The 17,926-nt window shown below is 41.5% G+C and overlaps 1 protein-coding gene and 2 long non-coding RNA genes across 3 annotated transcripts; 2 read left to right on the top strand and 1 right to left on the bottom strand.

Annotated features, from left to right (window-relative positions):
• The first annotated feature begins 11,415 nt into the window (after positions 1 to 11,415).
• On the top strand, positions 11,416 to 13,065 carry LOC124274252. Its single transcript, XM_046709594.1, has 6 exons — positions 11,416 to 11,445; positions 11,726 to 11,890; positions 12,122 to 12,256; positions 12,464 to 12,588; positions 12,719 to 13,015; positions 13,053 to 13,065. The coding sequence occupies exons 2-6, from the start codon at positions 11,777 to 11,779 to the stop codon at positions 13,063 to 13,065; spliced, it is 684 nt and encodes a 227-aa protein (XP_046565550.1). The 5' UTR covers positions 11,416 to 11,445; positions 11,726 to 11,776.
• Positions 13,066 to 13,091: 26 nt separating this feature from the next.
• Positions 13,092 to 13,619, top strand: LOC124274251. The gene is made up of 3 exons (XR_006897900.1): positions 13,092 to 13,180; positions 13,379 to 13,446; positions 13,569 to 13,619. It is a non-coding gene; the product is annotated as an uncharacterized LOC124274251 (long non-coding RNA).
• Positions 13,620 to 15,436: 1,817 nt separating this feature from the next.
• On the bottom strand, positions 15,437 to 16,821 carry LOC124274250. Its single transcript, XR_006897899.1, has 2 exons — positions 16,629 to 16,821; positions 15,437 to 15,613 (listed from the first exon to the last, which is right to left on the bottom strand). It is a non-coding gene; the product is annotated as an uncharacterized LOC124274250 (long non-coding RNA).
• Positions 16,822 to 17,926: the final 1,105 nt, after the last annotated feature.

The following is a 17,926-nucleotide window of genomic DNA, read 5'->3' as shown; positions in this document are numbered from 1 at the left end:
GTTTGATGCTGTTGACGTCGATGTTAGACTGAACGATCATTTTCCAGCCTCTCAGATACTTCCCCACAGCATGGTCTGTCGGCACAAATCTCAACTCGACTGGCTCGGTGTCTTCCAGCAAGGTGAGCAGTTGGGCTTTCCTCATACGAGAATAACCCTTCAATCCACGTTCTTTAGCTCGGAGTTTGAGCTCCCGTAAAGTTGGGGGTTTGGCATGTTTCATGTCGAGCAAGGTGAGCAGTTGGGGTTTCCTCATGCGAGAATAACCCACCAATCCACGACTTTCAGCGAGAGCTTTGAGTTCACTGACGGTAGTCATGATTGCTATATCCGCATGCAAAGTCAAAAGTCTAATTGATTTGCTATATCCACATGCAAAGTCAAATGTCTAATTGAAATGCTATATCCACATGCAAAGCAAACTGTCTAATTGGTTGTTTTCAAAGGGAGATAACTCCATCAGCCTTCTCTTTTGAACTGAAGCGCTCATAAAATGGTTTTTTTTAATGTTTAAGCTGGGGAGTTGGTTACGTTTGTTGAGATAATCTTTCTTCTTGTCCTAAATAAGTTGATTTCGAACTACGTCTGCTCCATGGGCTTTACATCAACCATAATGGCATTTCACTCCAATACCACATACCGAGCATGTGTAATTCACGAAACACTTTCCGATGGAAATCATGTGTATGCCGCAGTACTCTTTGGTCCTGCATTTCTTGCCGCAAGTCTCGGATTTTCCCAGAAGCATGTATTGACAATGAGACGGAGCGTGTCACATCTTCGATATATGCACTTAGATATATTTTAGTTTAATTGTTTGGCGATCCATAAGGTGGCGGCTAATCTTAAGGCCACAAAAATCGGCTCTCGGTCTTTTGGATCCGGGGAAGGGGTGTAATACTGAGATAGGGTGGGTTCGTCGCCGTGTGGTTCCAATCGTTTGCCGGTGATCAGATAGTATTGTTGCATAGCGTCGTCGATGTCCTTGAACGTTTGAAGGGCGTGGTTTTCGCGTTGGAGTTGGGCGTTGATGAAATCGATTCTCTGCATGCGTCTTTTCGTGTACTCGGCTTGCCCAGCTTGCAGTTGCTCCACAACCAAATCATGTCGTTTCCATTCCGCTTCAATCTTGGCGGCATTGGATGTGCGTAATTTGGAGAAGAGATAATTGCTCCCCGAAAAGGCCAGGGCATTCACTAATGCCCCGCCGATCATCATCGCGATCGTGGCCATGTATTTATATATACTTTTCTTACTTCAATATGTTTTCCGGAATGATGCCTTGCTTAACGAGCATCTCGAACACGAGCATGCCCATGTCTTGCAGGTTGAAATCAAGTTTGGGTGCTGGTTGTTTGGTGATCATTTTGCTCAAACGAGCGTAGCCGATGGCTAGACCGCTGATCACGCCGGTGTGATACAAATCGTTGACGAATGTTTTTCCGTCGGCGGTAGACATGATTATAACATAATGTGTGGGTTTACCTCTAATTGTTTTGTTATGGGTGGTGGTGTCGTCTTTTTGTTTTGTTGATACAGCCATACACCTGCAGTGATACCCACAACAGTGACTGCCACGGGGTACGGAATCCATGGTCGGGTAAGAATCAATTTCTGATGCCTAGTTTATGCACCTTTTTTACTGACTGCTACTCTTTTTGGATTGTTGGGTTTCTTCGTGACGCTATCAATCGCTTGCTGAGGAGTTTCTTCCTCCACAGGTGTCAAAGTCAGCTCCATCATCTTGTATATCATTAATCGGGCATTTATGTTTAAATTGACAGTGCTTCGTCGTAATGATCGCCGCAGTGATGGGAGCTAAAAACACACCGTATCGGTGATACACCTCACAACTGAGCGTGTTCAAGGTGTGACCGATAAACGGATCTTTGTCCGGTGGAATGGGAAGCAGAGATGAAGCGATCATGGTGTAGAATTGCGTTAGAATCGACCCTATGGTTTTCGTCATTTCAGCGCCGAATCGGGCTTCATATCTCGTGTACAGTTTATCGATGTCTCCCTCAGACATTTTATAAATTTTATCGGTGGTGATGCTTTCACCCAAGTATTGTTTCCCCTTCCCACCCATGAGGAGGGCCACGAGTCTTTCACGCTTTATCCCCGACGCGGGAGGATACATCTTCACCCTCCTTCTCCTACTCGGATATCATTTGTTCAAGCATGTGGTCCAAATCCATCTTATAATACATCAATCGGGTTTTAAATCTAATATAATGAAATCTGGCATAACCCAAACAGGATGAGATGAATGTCAGGTAAAACAACAAGGCAATTTCAAACGTCATCATGGATTTTTATATATATAAAGGCTATACATTTAATTTGCTAAGCATTGCTAAGCTATTTGCTAAACATTGCTAAGCATTGCTAGAAGTTTGCTAAGCATTGCTGAGCTATTCACTAAGCATTGCTAAGCTAGCACACCGTATAAGCCACGGGTTGGTTAGTTTTCAATAGGAGTTTAGCGTGTTTCGTTTGGGCTAACAAGGTTCTCACGCGTTCTCGCTCGGGTTTGGTGGGGATGACATCGTTTTCCCTTAAACATTCCTCAACCAATCCCTATCCTTGCAGTGAAACAGGGCGACCCATCGCATCTGTTCCCTCAGGTCTTTCAGGACCGAGTTGAATTTTTGCGTCGGTACCCAAACGCTGTGTTTCATATGACATCCCGAAAACGCTAAATACGATAGCTTGTCTCTCTTTTTGGTGATCTCTTTATTCGCTCGGCAATCGTCTAGGATAAACAGCGTTGATTCTCCCTCGAACGTCTCGTGAAAGGCTCGCAACCAGTCCTGTAAACGTTCTCTTTGGTCAATTTTATACACCTGCGCATCGTTCATCACCCACACTCTCCGCGTACGTTTTATTGACGAGTATTGTAGGGCAAAGACTCACGATATGATCGAACACCTCCCGATAGTACCCTTCCAGCAGGTCCAATACAAGAACGGTCTTCCCACATCCCATCTGACCGCATATGATGGCGCAGTGTGGCTCTAGAGGCAGATCAAAACAGGGCTTGCTCAAATCTTCCATTGTCTATCAGGGTTCGAAATCGCTATATAAATTCTGCACCAGTGCAGGTGAAAATTGTCTTGTGCAGGCTATATCTCTTACCGGACTGCACCAGGCGCAGCTTGAAAAAAATCGTATTACATTCGAAGAATAATTTTAAAAATCGAATACTAAAACGTTTGAAACCTTAGCGATACGTAAACAGTGGTTTACTTCCGCGTTGACAAAAATAGACTTGACCTAAATAGGGGCTTCATTTGCATATTCATCATGACAGTGAACCAATCACAAACGCTTTCTAGAGTTTTTCCTACGTCATTGTTGCTAACAGCCAATGAAAAGATTCAAAGGTCGTAACTTTATTGTCCTCGGATATTTCCGTGAGGACTCGTTTGCACTCGTTTTTAACTTCGGAAAAAAATGTTATCGCTTAGTAACGAAGTCTTCCGGACAGCTTCATGTCAGCTGTCACACGTGTGTTCAACAGCGAAAATGTCTGGACCGGCGGTGCAATAAAAATCTTCAATTTCTTCGCTAAAAAGACACTTTCAGACAGAAAAGAAAGTGATGTTGATCAAGCAAGTGATAGAAGTGCGAAACCTGCTTCAGGTGGACTTGATGACATAGAAGTGAAACCGAAACCAAGCACAAGTAGCGAGATTGCCGAGAAACGCACGAAGTTACTTAAAAACTTGACACAGAACCAAAGGTAAAGAAATCTAAAACTTATTCGCTTTCAAATGAATGGAAAACAGAGCAGGACTGGTTAAAACATGATGACAATGAGAATGTAATGTTCTGCTCAGTGTGTCGGAAATTCGACAAAAGTGGGAAATCGAATGCGTTTCGTGCAGGAACAAAATCTTATAGATTACAAGAAATAAAAATTCACGAAAAGAGTGAAATTCACAAACGATCTGAATGCAGTGAACTTGCTGAACTTTGTGCTAAAACGTCATCTACTAGAGCCAAGTTGCCACTTGAACAATCAATTTCGAAAATGCATGAACATCAAACTGATATGTTGAAGGTTTAATTCACAACTGCATATTGGTTAGCATTATATGAAAAAAACATACAGTGACTTTCCAAAGGTATTGGAATTGTTGTCAATTGCAGGAGTTGACAGTGTGGGCATGAACTATGCATCAGATAAACAGGCCAGGGAGTTCATCAAGTTTATTAATGAATGGACAATGAGTGAAATTGTTTCTGAACTGAAAAAAGCAGAGTTTTTTTGGTGTTGTGCGACGGCAGTACAGACTGTAGTACAACTGAGCAGGATATAATGTTCATCAGATATGTTCATGATGGTTTGCCGAAGTCAGTATTTGTGTGTTTGTCTAAAGTTACAAAGGCTGATGCCAGTCATATCAAAGATGCAATTGTGGAAATGATGCATGACCAAGTTGGAGTTTGACTGTGATGAATGGAGATACAGCTTAGTGGGTGTGTGCTTTGATGGTGCTTCTACAATGATGGGTTGCAAAAGTGGAGTCGCAACACGTATAAAAACTTTTGTACCACATCTAGTTGCAATACACTGTTGTTCTCATAGATTAGAACTTTCAGTAAAGGATTCAGCGAAGTCAATCTCCTACATGTCAGTGATAGATGAAGTTCTGTACAATGTGCACAGTTTCTACAAATATTCAGCCAATAGATGGGAGGGGCTGAAGGCTGCTGCGGAGGCTTTGAACTGTAGTCTGTTGCGTCCAGTTCGTGTTTCTGGTTGTCGATGGGTGCCACATCATGCAAGGGCTATCAAAGCTGTTCACCAAAAGTACGATGCAATCGTGACACACTTGGAAAATGAGGCAAGGGTTGGCAATGCTCACAATCAGGAAAAAGCCAGAGCCATTTTGAAAGTGATACAGTCTATCAAATTCATTATGCTTTTGAACTTTTACTTGGTATTCCTAAACATGCTCTCAAAACTAAGTAAAGTCTTTCAGTCAGACAAGTCAGGCCTACACACTGTCCATGAAGCCATTGAAACAACGTGCGGAAATGGAGATGATGTCTGGGGATCACCTGAAAGATACCATGATGCAGGGTATTCATGTGACAGAGGTACCCAGTGATACCAAGAAGCTGTACCAATTCAATGGGCACTCCCTCAGCATACCTGAAAGGGCACCATGCCGATCGAAGATTAAGGAAAAACCTGAAACAGAAATTGCTAACGCTGTTTCTGATGGTGAGAAAGTTGTGGCAAATATGCAAGAAAACCTTGCCAAGCGTTTTGACATTAAAGATGCTGTCTCAGCAGGATCATCTGCACTGAATCCAGATGAATGGCCAAGTGACCCAGATGTTCTCAGGACATATGGTGACAGTGAAGTAACAGAAATATTCACACATTTTCAAGCCCCCCTGACAAGAAAGGGATATTCTTTGGAAAATGTTCTTCTACAGTGGACTGGTGCTAAAAAGAAAATTCTGAAGATGAAAAGTGTTGAGGCAACGTTATCGTTCCTTGCTGTATGGCAAAAGATGGCCCTGTTGCATGAAGATGGTGATCTTGTGGCACTTGTGAGGATCATCATTTCCCTCCCAGTCAATAGTGCCATCTGTGAGAGGGGATTCTCACTTATGAAGCGCAGAAAACAGACTGGAGATCTAAACTAACGCCAGACAGTCTGACAGACTTGATGTCACTCAAGCTAAATGGTCCAGCTCTGAAAGACTTTAATGCTGATGGACCAGTAAGTCTTTGGTTAAGTAAAAGTAAAAGGTTCCCAAGCCAGCCGTATGGGAAGAGAAAACCCCTACCTAGTGACAGTGACTCTGCAGCATGGTCAAGTGATGATAGTGATGATGACTTGGATGACTGAGTGAGTAAATCTACTAATGCTAGTATGTAGCAATAATGTGACTTACCATACTAAGAGTTTCAAGACTTAACAATGATACCATGATGTACTTAATAGACTATGATATTAGTGCATCAAAACATTTTCTCCTTTTCATGCTTAGTTGTTCAGCTTTCTTTCACATGAATAAAAACTAAACAAGTGTATTTAATAGTTATTTTTAATTATACAAACTCATAAAATGGAACACATTAACGTGACCACTGAGGGTGCAGTCTGAGTCACTTTGGTGCAGTCTGGTATAAACACTCAACTGCACTTGGTGCAGGGACTGAAAAAAGACGAATTTGTATACTGTCTATATCAAGCTGTGCATCCATAACGACGTACAAATATAGGTTTAATTTCCCCTCGGTTTGAGCTTTTTTGGTGATTTGGATGGTGATCCCCTCACTGCCGTTGTCGATGCAACGTCCGCTCCTGTGCAACCGATCGCCATCCGTGGATCACATGTCCTACCACAGCGCGCACTCGGTCGTTAGGTATTGCCTTAGCGTGACGTAAGTGAGACCGAGTTCCTTCACAATCGCATTGATTTCCGGTGAGCGCTTGATCGCCAGTACTTTTTGGATCTCAAACGGCGGAAATTCTTCCACCGGCAGGTTCAAAATGCCCTTCATCGATCACGCGGGCACGTTCAGATTGATATTCCACACCGAGTCGCTCTTGTTTGTGACAATCTTCCGATGTCATAGTATGCAATCGTACAGGATGGCTAGCGTTCCTGAATACTAGTTGCGAATTTGTCGAGCCAAGTCCGGATTTGTGACCATGTCGAACTCCAACAAAATATTGTTGATGGTGTAGCTGCCTCCCTCGTCGCTCTCCGTAAAAATAACCTGGCTATAAGCGTTGAACATCAGTTCATATTCCAACCTATCGCCCAGAACGGCTTGGTAAAATGGCATCTGCCCCTCCAGCAACTCGAAGTCTAGCGGGATGCAAAATCGGTTCCCGAACACCACGTCAACGGCCTTGTGTTTATTTGCCTTCGCAGCGAGTTTGGCCTGTTCGAAACCGTACCCCACGTGCAACCAAGTCGACGGACAATAGGCCGGACAAATTCCTTGGTTCTTCACGTTTTCAATTAGTATTGATAGGAATGCAGCATCAATTTGCAACATAAAGTATTAGTTATGTCAACTGGCTGTTGCATAACCATCAACTGTGGAGCTGAAGTTGTACATGCTGATCGTCCATATTTTAACGACATCATTTATATTGAAAGTATGATTTATATCTTTAAGATAACAGAACCATGGCTGAAGATATTCCTATGGATGATTTAGGGGACGATAGAACCCCGTTGCTCGATGATTATGCAGACACCTCGTTCCAGAGTGAAAGCATAGGCAATACCAACGGCCGTGGACGATTATTACGACACCATAAGGCGACAGGAAAACCTCACCCCTCTTTATCGCGATTATTCTAAATTCGAAATCGATGATCGAGGGATACTACGGCTAAAAGAGGTTCCTGACGTCGATCTCATGAACAAACACACGAGAAAACCTCTCTCCTTGTCCACGCTGGCCGGTCATCACGGTGCCCCCTTTGTTTGAGATTGATTAAACATCCGAGGGTACGGCGGTGCACGACACAAAAACAACTTCCCCCCGAAGACCACCCAGGCTTTACACACGGTGTGGACCGAGCTGAGTGCCACGGCAAACGCTATCAATCAAAACGATTTACAAGACGTACCGCAACACGCACAAGAAGCCTCGAACGACATCAAACAAATATTGGCCACATACATGGACTAACCATTGCCCGGGTTCAAATTTCCCTTTCGGGAACGATCGGCCGGATTAGAAGTGGCAAGGTACAACCGAGAAGCGCTTCAAACCCAGATCAGTCGCATTTGCGTAACCATCGACCGAGTCCTCATGGAGGACACCAAGCTAGCCGAAAGGCTTAAAACGTTATTCAGAGAACAAGGGGTTACCATCGCCAGCGTTCTAACGGCTTTGGGTTCCATCACATCGACCCTGGTCCTAGCGCTGACAGGTGGCAGTGGAAGCACACCACCAAGCCCAGCACCACCACCCAAAAAGGTGGCGACGTCAGAGACTGGGTAAAAAAACATTTGAAATTGCTCGGGAAGCCTTGGTGAGACTGGCTGGCAAAGCTGCGGAAGCCCTGCCCGGCATCTTGGGCAGCATCGTGTCCTGGTTGCTGGGCTTGTTGTCGAAAACGGTCAAGTGGCTCGACCAGAACCTTTGGGCAGTCGTTGTCGGTGTGGCCGGCCTGCTGTACGTCTCTTAACCAAATGAGGCACACCCCGACCGCGATCCCGTCGACCACGAGCCCCGCTTTTACGCGATAGAGGTGTGTTGCTGATGTCTGACCTCCTCGCGTGGTGGTGATGGTTGAACGCTGGGCTCTGGTGCTGTTGGTGGCGTCATGATGCCCGTTTCGCCGGTATGCGTGGATGGTGGGACTCTACTTACGTTGACATCGGGATTGATGCCCAACTTTTGATCGGCGGTCGCGATGACAATTTCGTTGTTGCCCACCAGTTTGTGGATGCTCAGTCGCATGTCGCGCGAAGCCATGTACAACCCCAAGACGAACAGATAGTCGACTTTCGACCGGGCGTATTCCAACATGTCCTGGTAATGCCGGATGGCACTCGGTAAATCCACCAGTCTGGCGATGGCGTCCTCGACGTTTGACAGGCACTGTAGTAAGCCGTCCCTTTACCCATAATGCCAGAGCAGAAGCGCCCACACGTACGTTCGAATCGAATCGTTCACTCTGACGACACAGGGACGAGTATACCCCTTCGATGTATCCAACATATATTCTTTCCAATCGTCTTCAGTGTATTGAGGCTGCTCCACCTCTTGAACAGTGAAAACACCACCGCCTTTAAAATCCATACGATCATCTCACCATTCATTACATGACAGAGCAAAGTGCTGTAAGAGCCAACCAATTTTCAGTAAACCATCACTGACTTCTTCACGGATTTCGCTCCACTGTACGGAATGCCCAACCCATGGTTCTTACCCAGTATATGCCAATCCGTGTTCGGACCGATTTCGAAATCAGCACAAATCTGCTCGTAAGCTTGCTGATCATAGGGATTGTTCGATGCATCCCATGCCTTGTCCTGTGGCATTGGTGTGCTGATCTCTTTGAGGATGCGTCTGATCTGGCAATACACGTGAAAATAAAACATGGACTGACTCAGCGGTTCACGACGAGTGTCATTCATGGTCAGGCCGCACCCCGTTGTCACGCATCACACGGCAAAATCGAATTGATTCTGCCAGAACTGCATCAGGTTGTGAAACCATGCGTGGACTGTCTTCACGTTCATGACCAAAAGCCGATACTTTTCAAATGCATTGATAAATCGAGCTCGAAAGTGGGAACCCTCCTTCGCATCCACCACATTCCTTCATGTGCTTGGGATCGGTAGCACTTAAATTATCGCTTATAGGATAAAACATCAACGCTTACTCGAGTCTCGAAGGAGTCACGATTAACTTGGAGAATACGACGTCGAGGATTCGACGGCGACCCGATCACGGAAATGCATGTATGCATGTATTGCAATTACAAAAACAATGTGTATTACCAACGACGAAGTCATCGTCGAACTGAACTGGATCATCAAGATCATTTTGACCCCTATCTCGTCATGGATCAGGATCGTAATATCCTCGAACTAAAAAACAATGGGATTCTACTGGGAAGTTTTATTCCGTTTCATAAAAAGGGAATGTACGCATCACTATTACCAGATCAAACGGGTTATATGCTAGTCCCTCACTCGGAAGACACAACGAAATGGCTCTATTTAAAACGATATAGTGAAGTCCCAGACTCGTGGATCACTGTGATACCAGGTTCTACCCTTATTATCAACGTCGTTCTTGGAAATGCCTCCGGACAAGGGGTGGGACTTCTGTCTGGGTTAAACATACGCTGGCACGATCGCCATAAATATCAACCCAGTCGTATTTATTTACAACTAGGAACAGCTTCCACCAAAAGCCTTGAGGGAGTCGAGGTTATTATTATAGGAGAAATTTTACTCTACCAGGCGTACGATCATGTGTACCTTATCAGCCTAAAGTATATTCATCAACGATTGACGGAGGACCAATTGAAGCTAATTTCTTAACCTACATTATACTCGAGATGGGATTGTATCCGGCCATGGACGATGTGGCTCAAACACTCGAAACCGTTGATGGATTTCGTTTGCGACAGATCAGCGACAGATCAGCGACATCAAACACCAACTGGAACGAGAACGCAACGCACAACTCGGATTGCATAAAAAGTACCATCGGGACATCGATACCATCGACGAGGAGTGGACACGGCCCTGCGTGGTCGCTGGTATGGGTATCAGGGGTGCGGCATCGGTTGTTGTCGACCATCGTGGCCGCACCACGCCGTCCTTGATACGCCATTAGCAGCCGCCAGGGTATCGGGGCTGGAAGGAATAGCTCTTAAGCTTGTGCCGCGTCGGTTGCAACAGAAGGCCTTAAAACACGACGAAATCCGAGTGCTGGGGGAAGCCAAGCTGAAGGCGATCAATGACAGTAAAATCTCCAAAGATGAGTTCTAACTGATTTTAGCCGAACTCGTCAAGTACCAACGCATGAAGGAAGAGATTCGAACCAAGACTCGGAAAACCGCCCACTTCAGCGAAGACGAGAAAAAAAAGCTCATAGAACAAGGCCGACAACAAATCATTCAAGCCTTCCTGACCAAGAACAAAAAACTCGTAAAAGTTTCACGTTAAACTGCTTTGGAGATGTCATTATGACATAGCCTAAAAAAAATAAAAATAAAAATAAAATAAAATAAAAGTCGGCACATCAAAGGGCAAGTGTACACGAAAAATGAACCTATTTTTCTTGCTCTTTTTAATATGAAAATTATTTACTTGGTACTTTTAAAGACTAAAACAGTAAAATTATAAAATTAACTATATATTTTTTGTAGGAAAACGATTTTTATTTTACACATTTACCAAGTGTTCCATTTCAATAGTAAAAACACCATGGCTTATGTCCCTTGGAAATGACGTAATTGGTGCCACATTTATAAACAAATGACGTCATCAGGTTGTATGGAACCGCTTCACGTAGTGCAAGCACAAGTGTTTGATTCCAGCGTCTCAGATGCGCATACTATTGAATTGAACATGGTGCACTGTTCGGTTCCTCGCTGTATGAACCACAATGCAAACAAACATGAAACCAAAGTAAGTTATTTCCGCTTCCCAAATCACCACGGAGAAGACAAGAATGGATAAAATTCTGTAAAAGAAGGATAGTGACTGGAATGGCCCGACTAGTGAATCGCGGGTGTGTGTCGCGCACTTCGATATTTGCTGTCGTGTGTCGCGATCGACGACTCTCAGTCAGTCAGCTGATCGGAAACAACTACGCCCCGATGCGGTTCCATCCTTGTATGGTAATGAGGTCAAGGGACAGCACTCTCATCAAGAGCCCGACTGGTCAGTTTTGTAAACAAACGACGTAAAGTCGAGGGAACTCTGGTAAGTAAGTAAATACCAAAATAATGTAAACATGCTACCCTAGTTTATAAGACTGTAGTTTATATATATAAAATAAAAGAAGTATTTATTCATAGTTTCGGTAGCTAATTAGATGTGCGTCTCGTTCACTTCCTGGTTTCAATGACATCGATCCTCGGTGATCAGCTGATCGTTGAGCTAAAGTATTGTGCTTGGTTTTGTGATTTTGAATCGGAACCATTTGTGGAATTTTTTTGGGGGTGAATAACGTCATCGAATGCTTTTCTTTTGAAATTTGTAGCCGTTCTCATTCACGACTGGGGGTAGTGTTTACCAATACCAGTTCCCCTCGATGCCGGAGGGCAGTCAGTGTGTGGAGGAAAACGAAGCTGTCAACATCCACTCACGTACATCTTCTACTACTGAGACAGTTGACGTGGGAACAGACACAAACCAACTCATTTCGGTAAGAACATTAATAAAGATATAAAATAAAGAACAAATTACCTGTATGTTATTTCGCATGTTAATTAATACAATATTTAAATCTGACTTTCCTTATAGACCGTGCTTTAAAAAATACAGAAAAGTTAGGGTAATAAGACAACACTTACTGACAAATTTTAATTAATGAAAATTATTTTGCATATTTTTTTACAATTTTTGAATGTTTGTTTTGTATCTTCCAAATGTGTAGTGTCGGAGTAAGTCCTGTCAGTGTGTGACACCCTCCTTGATGTCGACTGGTACCCAGAAGAGCATGAACACATCTTGGTGCACAATTGCTGTCCAGTGTACACCAGATACATGCGACCGTGCTACACAATATGAGGTAACAATAACATGTTTACAATAACTACTCATTCAAAATCTACATCCAGTAAATATTGTTCTGTATTGAAACATGTACATTATGTTATGTTTTAGTGATATTGTAACAGAATTGATTTTGATGTAAATATCTGGTAGTAACTGAGCATTAGTGTATGCACTTACAGCCCTAATACTATTTATGCAAATTGGTCACATTGTTACCCAGGCACCAGGTGATGCTGACAGCAAGAACAATATGCCTGACACAACTGATGATGGAAATGACACTGATGAAGATTACAATCCACATTCAAGTCAGATCAAGTTCGAAGAATCTCAATCCCAGCCAGAGTATGTATTAAATGTGCCAATTCCCAATTTATGTCATATCTGCCATATAACGTGTAATAATTGTGGATCGCACTGATGTAACATGTACAATTTTCTATGTGATTTTGACAGTTGTTAATTCACATTTCAGGTCCCTGAACAACCATATGGAAGAAACAAAGTTCCTGGTGTTTGAATCCAATTTGCTGTCACTTTTCATGTTTTGCAAATTCTGCTTTTATTCATGCAGAGCCAAAATTTATCATATCTGTGGTAGTCTGGTGACAGTGCAGGTACAGTGCCTCAGACACCAAGAGCATGCATACTTCTGGAATAGTCAGCCAATACACAAACAATTGCCACTTGGCAATTTAGCCATAGCTTGTGCTGTTTCTTTTAGTAGTCTTTGCCCAGCAAAGGCTCTAAGGAGCTATTCAACTATGAACATGTACAATATAAGCATGTCAACATTTCATAAACTCCAGAGAAGCTACATAGTCCCAGCTATTTCAAGGGGTGTGGTCAAAACACCAAACTCAGCTATTAGCTGATAGGAAAGAGAAATCTGTACGTCTGGCAGGGGATGCAAGGTGTTGCTCACCTGGACATACAGGTATGTCCACACTAGTTTGGCTTCAATAAGTTATTTGGCTTATACATTTCATGTGTAACTGGGAATAGTAAGAAGAATTGGCTGAAAACCATTATGAAATAGAAATGTTTCACTGTATTTGATATATTTAACATGAGCATGTCTTGAAAGAAACGTTGTGTCAATTGTATATAGTATGTATGTGTTTATGTATTACAGCTAAGTATGGAAGCTATACATTGATCGATGTGGACACACATCAAGTTTTGGACATCCAGTTGGTGCAGGTAAGAATACAATCCTGTCATAACATAAAATGACATGCACAGCATAAGAGTGAACATGCTCAGTTGTGTACAGTAATACTTTCTGATGACTTAATGACTTAATTTACATTGCTCTGTTTCAGTCAAATGAAGTGGCCAATTCGAATGCCATGGAACTTGAAGGATTGAAAGGGGCCTTGCACATCTTGAGAATGCCAGAGTAAATGTTTCAGACATAATAACAGACCGACACATTCAAGTAAAAGCTTATATAAAGAGGGAGAAAGGTGGCATTAAACATTGGTTTGATGTATGGCATGTTGCTAAAGGTGAATAGTTTTAAGACCCATCATATCGTGATTAGACTTAATATTTAGTGTCATTGACACAGTTATGGCATGAAAATGCTTTTCAGAAAGTGGAATATAAATTAAATATTATTCGACAAATATATTAAATCACCTTAACCTTAACAAACACACTCCGAGGTAAGTTTACTTCAATAACTTTTTTCTAACAAGTGATGATCCATTGTACCAGCCGCATTTGATGTTTTCAGGTATTTACAAGAAACTTCAAAAGTAAGCAAGAAGAAAGGCCTGGAAATAATCAGCCTGTGGGCACACTCCATTTCCAATCATATGTACTGGTGTGCTGCCACCAGCCATGGCAATGCTGAGGAGGTGCTGGCTAAGTGGTTGTCGATTGGCAACCACTTAGCTAACATACATAGTGGTCACAGTGAAACCTTTCCATCTTGTATGCATGGAGAAATTCAAGATAGAATTTGGATTCCTGCTGGTATGTAAAATTAACCAAGCAACTTCATAATGTATGATATTACATTTTCATATGCAGCCCTGACATTCAAACTTGAAGTTTTGTAAAATTGTAATGATTATCACACTAAGCATCATCATTGGTTTGTTACAAACCCACACCCATCTTTCCATTTTCTTGATCTCGCCCACTCAGTCAGCTCCCTGAGTACAACTGACCACTCACAAAATCAAATATGGCTCTGTGATTAGACATGTTCATCACTGATAATGAAGACAAAATGGCATTCATTTTATAAAAATATATTAAAACATGAATTTATTCTTCAGGAACACGAGCTCACAAGGAGATAGAAAGCATCTTAAAGTCCAGATATCTCCTGAAAGATGTAGCCAAACTGTCACCTCATGGGCAGACATCATACCTTGAAGGATTTCATAGTGTCATATGTCACTTCGCTCCAAAGTTCTACCATTATCATTACAATGGTATGAAGGCAAGGTATGTACCAACTTACTATCAAAGAAAACTGTTCAATTGTTTTTTCACTGGATAACAATTAGCCATAACCAGTTTGCCTCACATTTTTGATAGGATTTACTTATTTTAGTAACCCACTCAGAGACAATAATAGAGCATACCATGGTCTCGGTCCTGCAATCAAAATTTTGAATTTCTTTTATTGTTAACTACAGTTATATTTTTGTGTATGCCATCATATAAAACAGTCAGTGGTGAAATTACTGTTTTAACAATAATAATATTGTAACAGGTTGTTGATGTCTGCCCTCCACTTCAATGAGAATGGAACACGACTGAAAGCACACACCAAAACAGGAGAAGAGAAATGGAGTGTCTCTATATCCTAAGAGCAGAAACTGGGAGGCTACTGCTAAACCTCTCAAAACAAATCCAACATATGGTATGATATTAGTGATATGCAACTTTCATGACATTGTTCAACTTTTCCTATTATACACAGACATAATGCGCAATGATGGACCTTTTTCTTTTATGACAATGACGACATGTAGCCGGTAATGTATATTTGGTATTTACTTTTCAGAATATATTGGCGAGCTGTTACAGGAGGTGTCCGACATTCGAACAGAATTTCCAAGTTGTGCCCCTTGCTGACAACTCCCTAAATGAACATCAGCCACCCTGCATGACTGAAACTCACGGAAAGAAACGGGAAAAAACAAATCGTTGTCAGAAACCATAAAACACGTTTCCATTAAAACAATATTTATTCTAGTGAGAATAAAGAAATCCAGTATATACATCTGATGGAAATGTTGCACGTATAACATGGACAACACAAGAAGGAATCACCTTGCGATGATTTTTTCCCAATTTCTGCCAAATCCAGTATGTAAATCTTCTGTAGGCCAGATGTCGATAGATTCTGAAAAATATGAATATGATTTTAAGTACACATACATTGTCTCCATTTCAACATGCTGAACTTTTTTAAATTTCGAGAAATACTACATCCATTTGGATAAAGAGTATGGGGTTTATGGTTCTAGTTAGTGGGGAGGTTTTTGTGTATTTCAAGAATGTGTCTGTTTGATAGTGTCATGTCTGATGAGAGGGTGGTGTCACTTTGGAGGAAGAAAATATGGTAGATGACAAGAGGGATAAAGTTCATCAATAACTTCATTCATTACATTAACAACAGGTCAAATTATATTGTACTGTGAAGCATTTCAAGTCAGGGTCACCTCAAATGTTTTATGTTTTTAACATCTTTAATCCTCCATAAAGACACGAGGGCCTGTGATTATTGTGTAGGGTTGATCTTCCAACTAGGTCTATTGTGTAGGGCATATTTTCATCCAGTACTACACATCCTCAGATGGTTTGGTACACCAATCCGGTAGCAATTGTTGCTTTTATACACTTGTTTACTTTCCTGTTTTTTCTTATATTGCAAAATCCAGCATATCAGGTCATCTCATCTCAACTTACATCCATTTTAACTATGTACCAATTACATGATTTTAATGAGTAGTAATATTAAAATAGCCTCTGTTAACTGTAGGGGCATTGCCGAAAAACAGAAACGGAAAGAAATTATGAACATCTGGCGGAAAGGAATTGCTCAGTAATCTGTCTTCAGGATATTCACATTTCCCATGAGTTAGAACCTATTATGAGAAATAAATGGGGCGTTCAAATTATTAATACACTAAAACAGTTAAATGAAGGCTCCAGTAACAAAAGCATAGCATGATTTACCTGTATAAGGCTTATGAGGTAATTACTACTTTTCTTGTATCATTTCTCTGGATATACAATATTATGGAAATGGAAAAATATTGTTCTTTTCAAATTCATCTACAAATACATGGTCTGTATCTTGTTTTAGTAATGCAAATAATAATTTTAGAAATTATAAGCATATTTCGGTATATTACTTGTGTATTGGTTCATCATCACCTATGGGGCCACTGCTGTCAATGAATTCATTGTAGTATGCCTCCATACTATACTTGCTCAGTGATACGTCATGGAGGCCAGGGTGAGAAGTAATGCAGTTGTGATTTGATGTATCAAGCTTTTCCCTGATTGGAGCAACATCCTGACAACATAGCTCCTCTACTTCAGACTGCATGTGAGCGCGAGTGACCACAAGTGCACCTGTAACATTATCAGAATGAGTAGTAATTTTACTTTGAAAAATCAATTGACTTGTATACTCATGAAGAAGCCGTTTTTTTCCTGCAGTATAAATTCATATTTGCATTTATATTTATTGTATGTGTGTGTGTGTGTGTTTCATATCATATCATAACATATTTGAATGAAGAACTTTTTCAACAGTTTCCAAGAGCTACTACAATTTTCTCATTAACAGTCAAAGGTCAGAAAAACTTATAACCATTGATCAATGAATGTACCGGTTTACAAACAAAACATGTCACTGTCAGTGCAGTGTCCCCTATTTTCGTGTTACTCAGATAAATGGTCGATAACGTATACTGGATGTAGCAACTTGTTTTTAATCGAGTGATAGTAGATATGGAAAAAATATACATTATCTGTAAACTAAAGTTCGTTCACTGTCGTTCTTTGATCCTGGTTTTGGTTAGAAAACACGGTAAACCGGAAAATTGATGTGCTGCGGTTTCACACACCCGATTTCACAGAAATTAATGTAACCACCAAATTATGAAAACACATTGCAAACACAAAGCAACATATACAATGCATATTCTTTATAATCAGACATGGTGTTCACATAATACAAGAGTATTTATTTGTCTGATTTGTCAACGTTGTAAACATATTTCCGGTATTACGTGCCCACGGTAATGACTGCGTTGGGAAACGAACCCAGAACTACGTACGTGTTTGGGAAGATAAAGCGAACTTTACTCAAGGAAAACGACAATAATACTACAATCTAGTGAAAACTCCCTGTGAAGTTAGATGTAAGTGTTATCTTCAATTATTGTTTGGACAAGCATATTTGATGACACTGACACTGTGACGAGGATGGACCAGGCGAAAAACAAACGAAGAGTGCTGGTTATCAGGCATAGCAAGCATCACTACAAATAAGTTTATATTTTGAAATGTACATTATTTAGATAGAAGTAATATTATGATCTTACCACGATGGTCTCGATGAATCGGACTCTGCGCTTGACGACACAATGTTTGAAGACAAAAGGTCTTCACTGGGTTCCACATCATGCACTTGATCGTATCT

Source organism: Haliotis rubra, unplaced genomic scaffold (assembly GCF_003918875.1).
Source record: "Haliotis rubra isolate DU_JTF1 unplaced genomic scaffold, ASM391887v1 Scf1894, whole genome shotgun sequence".
NCBI classification, from domain to species: domain Eukaryota; kingdom Metazoa; phylum Mollusca; class Gastropoda; order Lepetellida; family Haliotidae; genus Haliotis; species Haliotis rubra.
The sequence above is the reverse complement of the archived record's forward strand: the minus strand, read 5'-3'. Positions and strand labels throughout refer to the sequence as shown.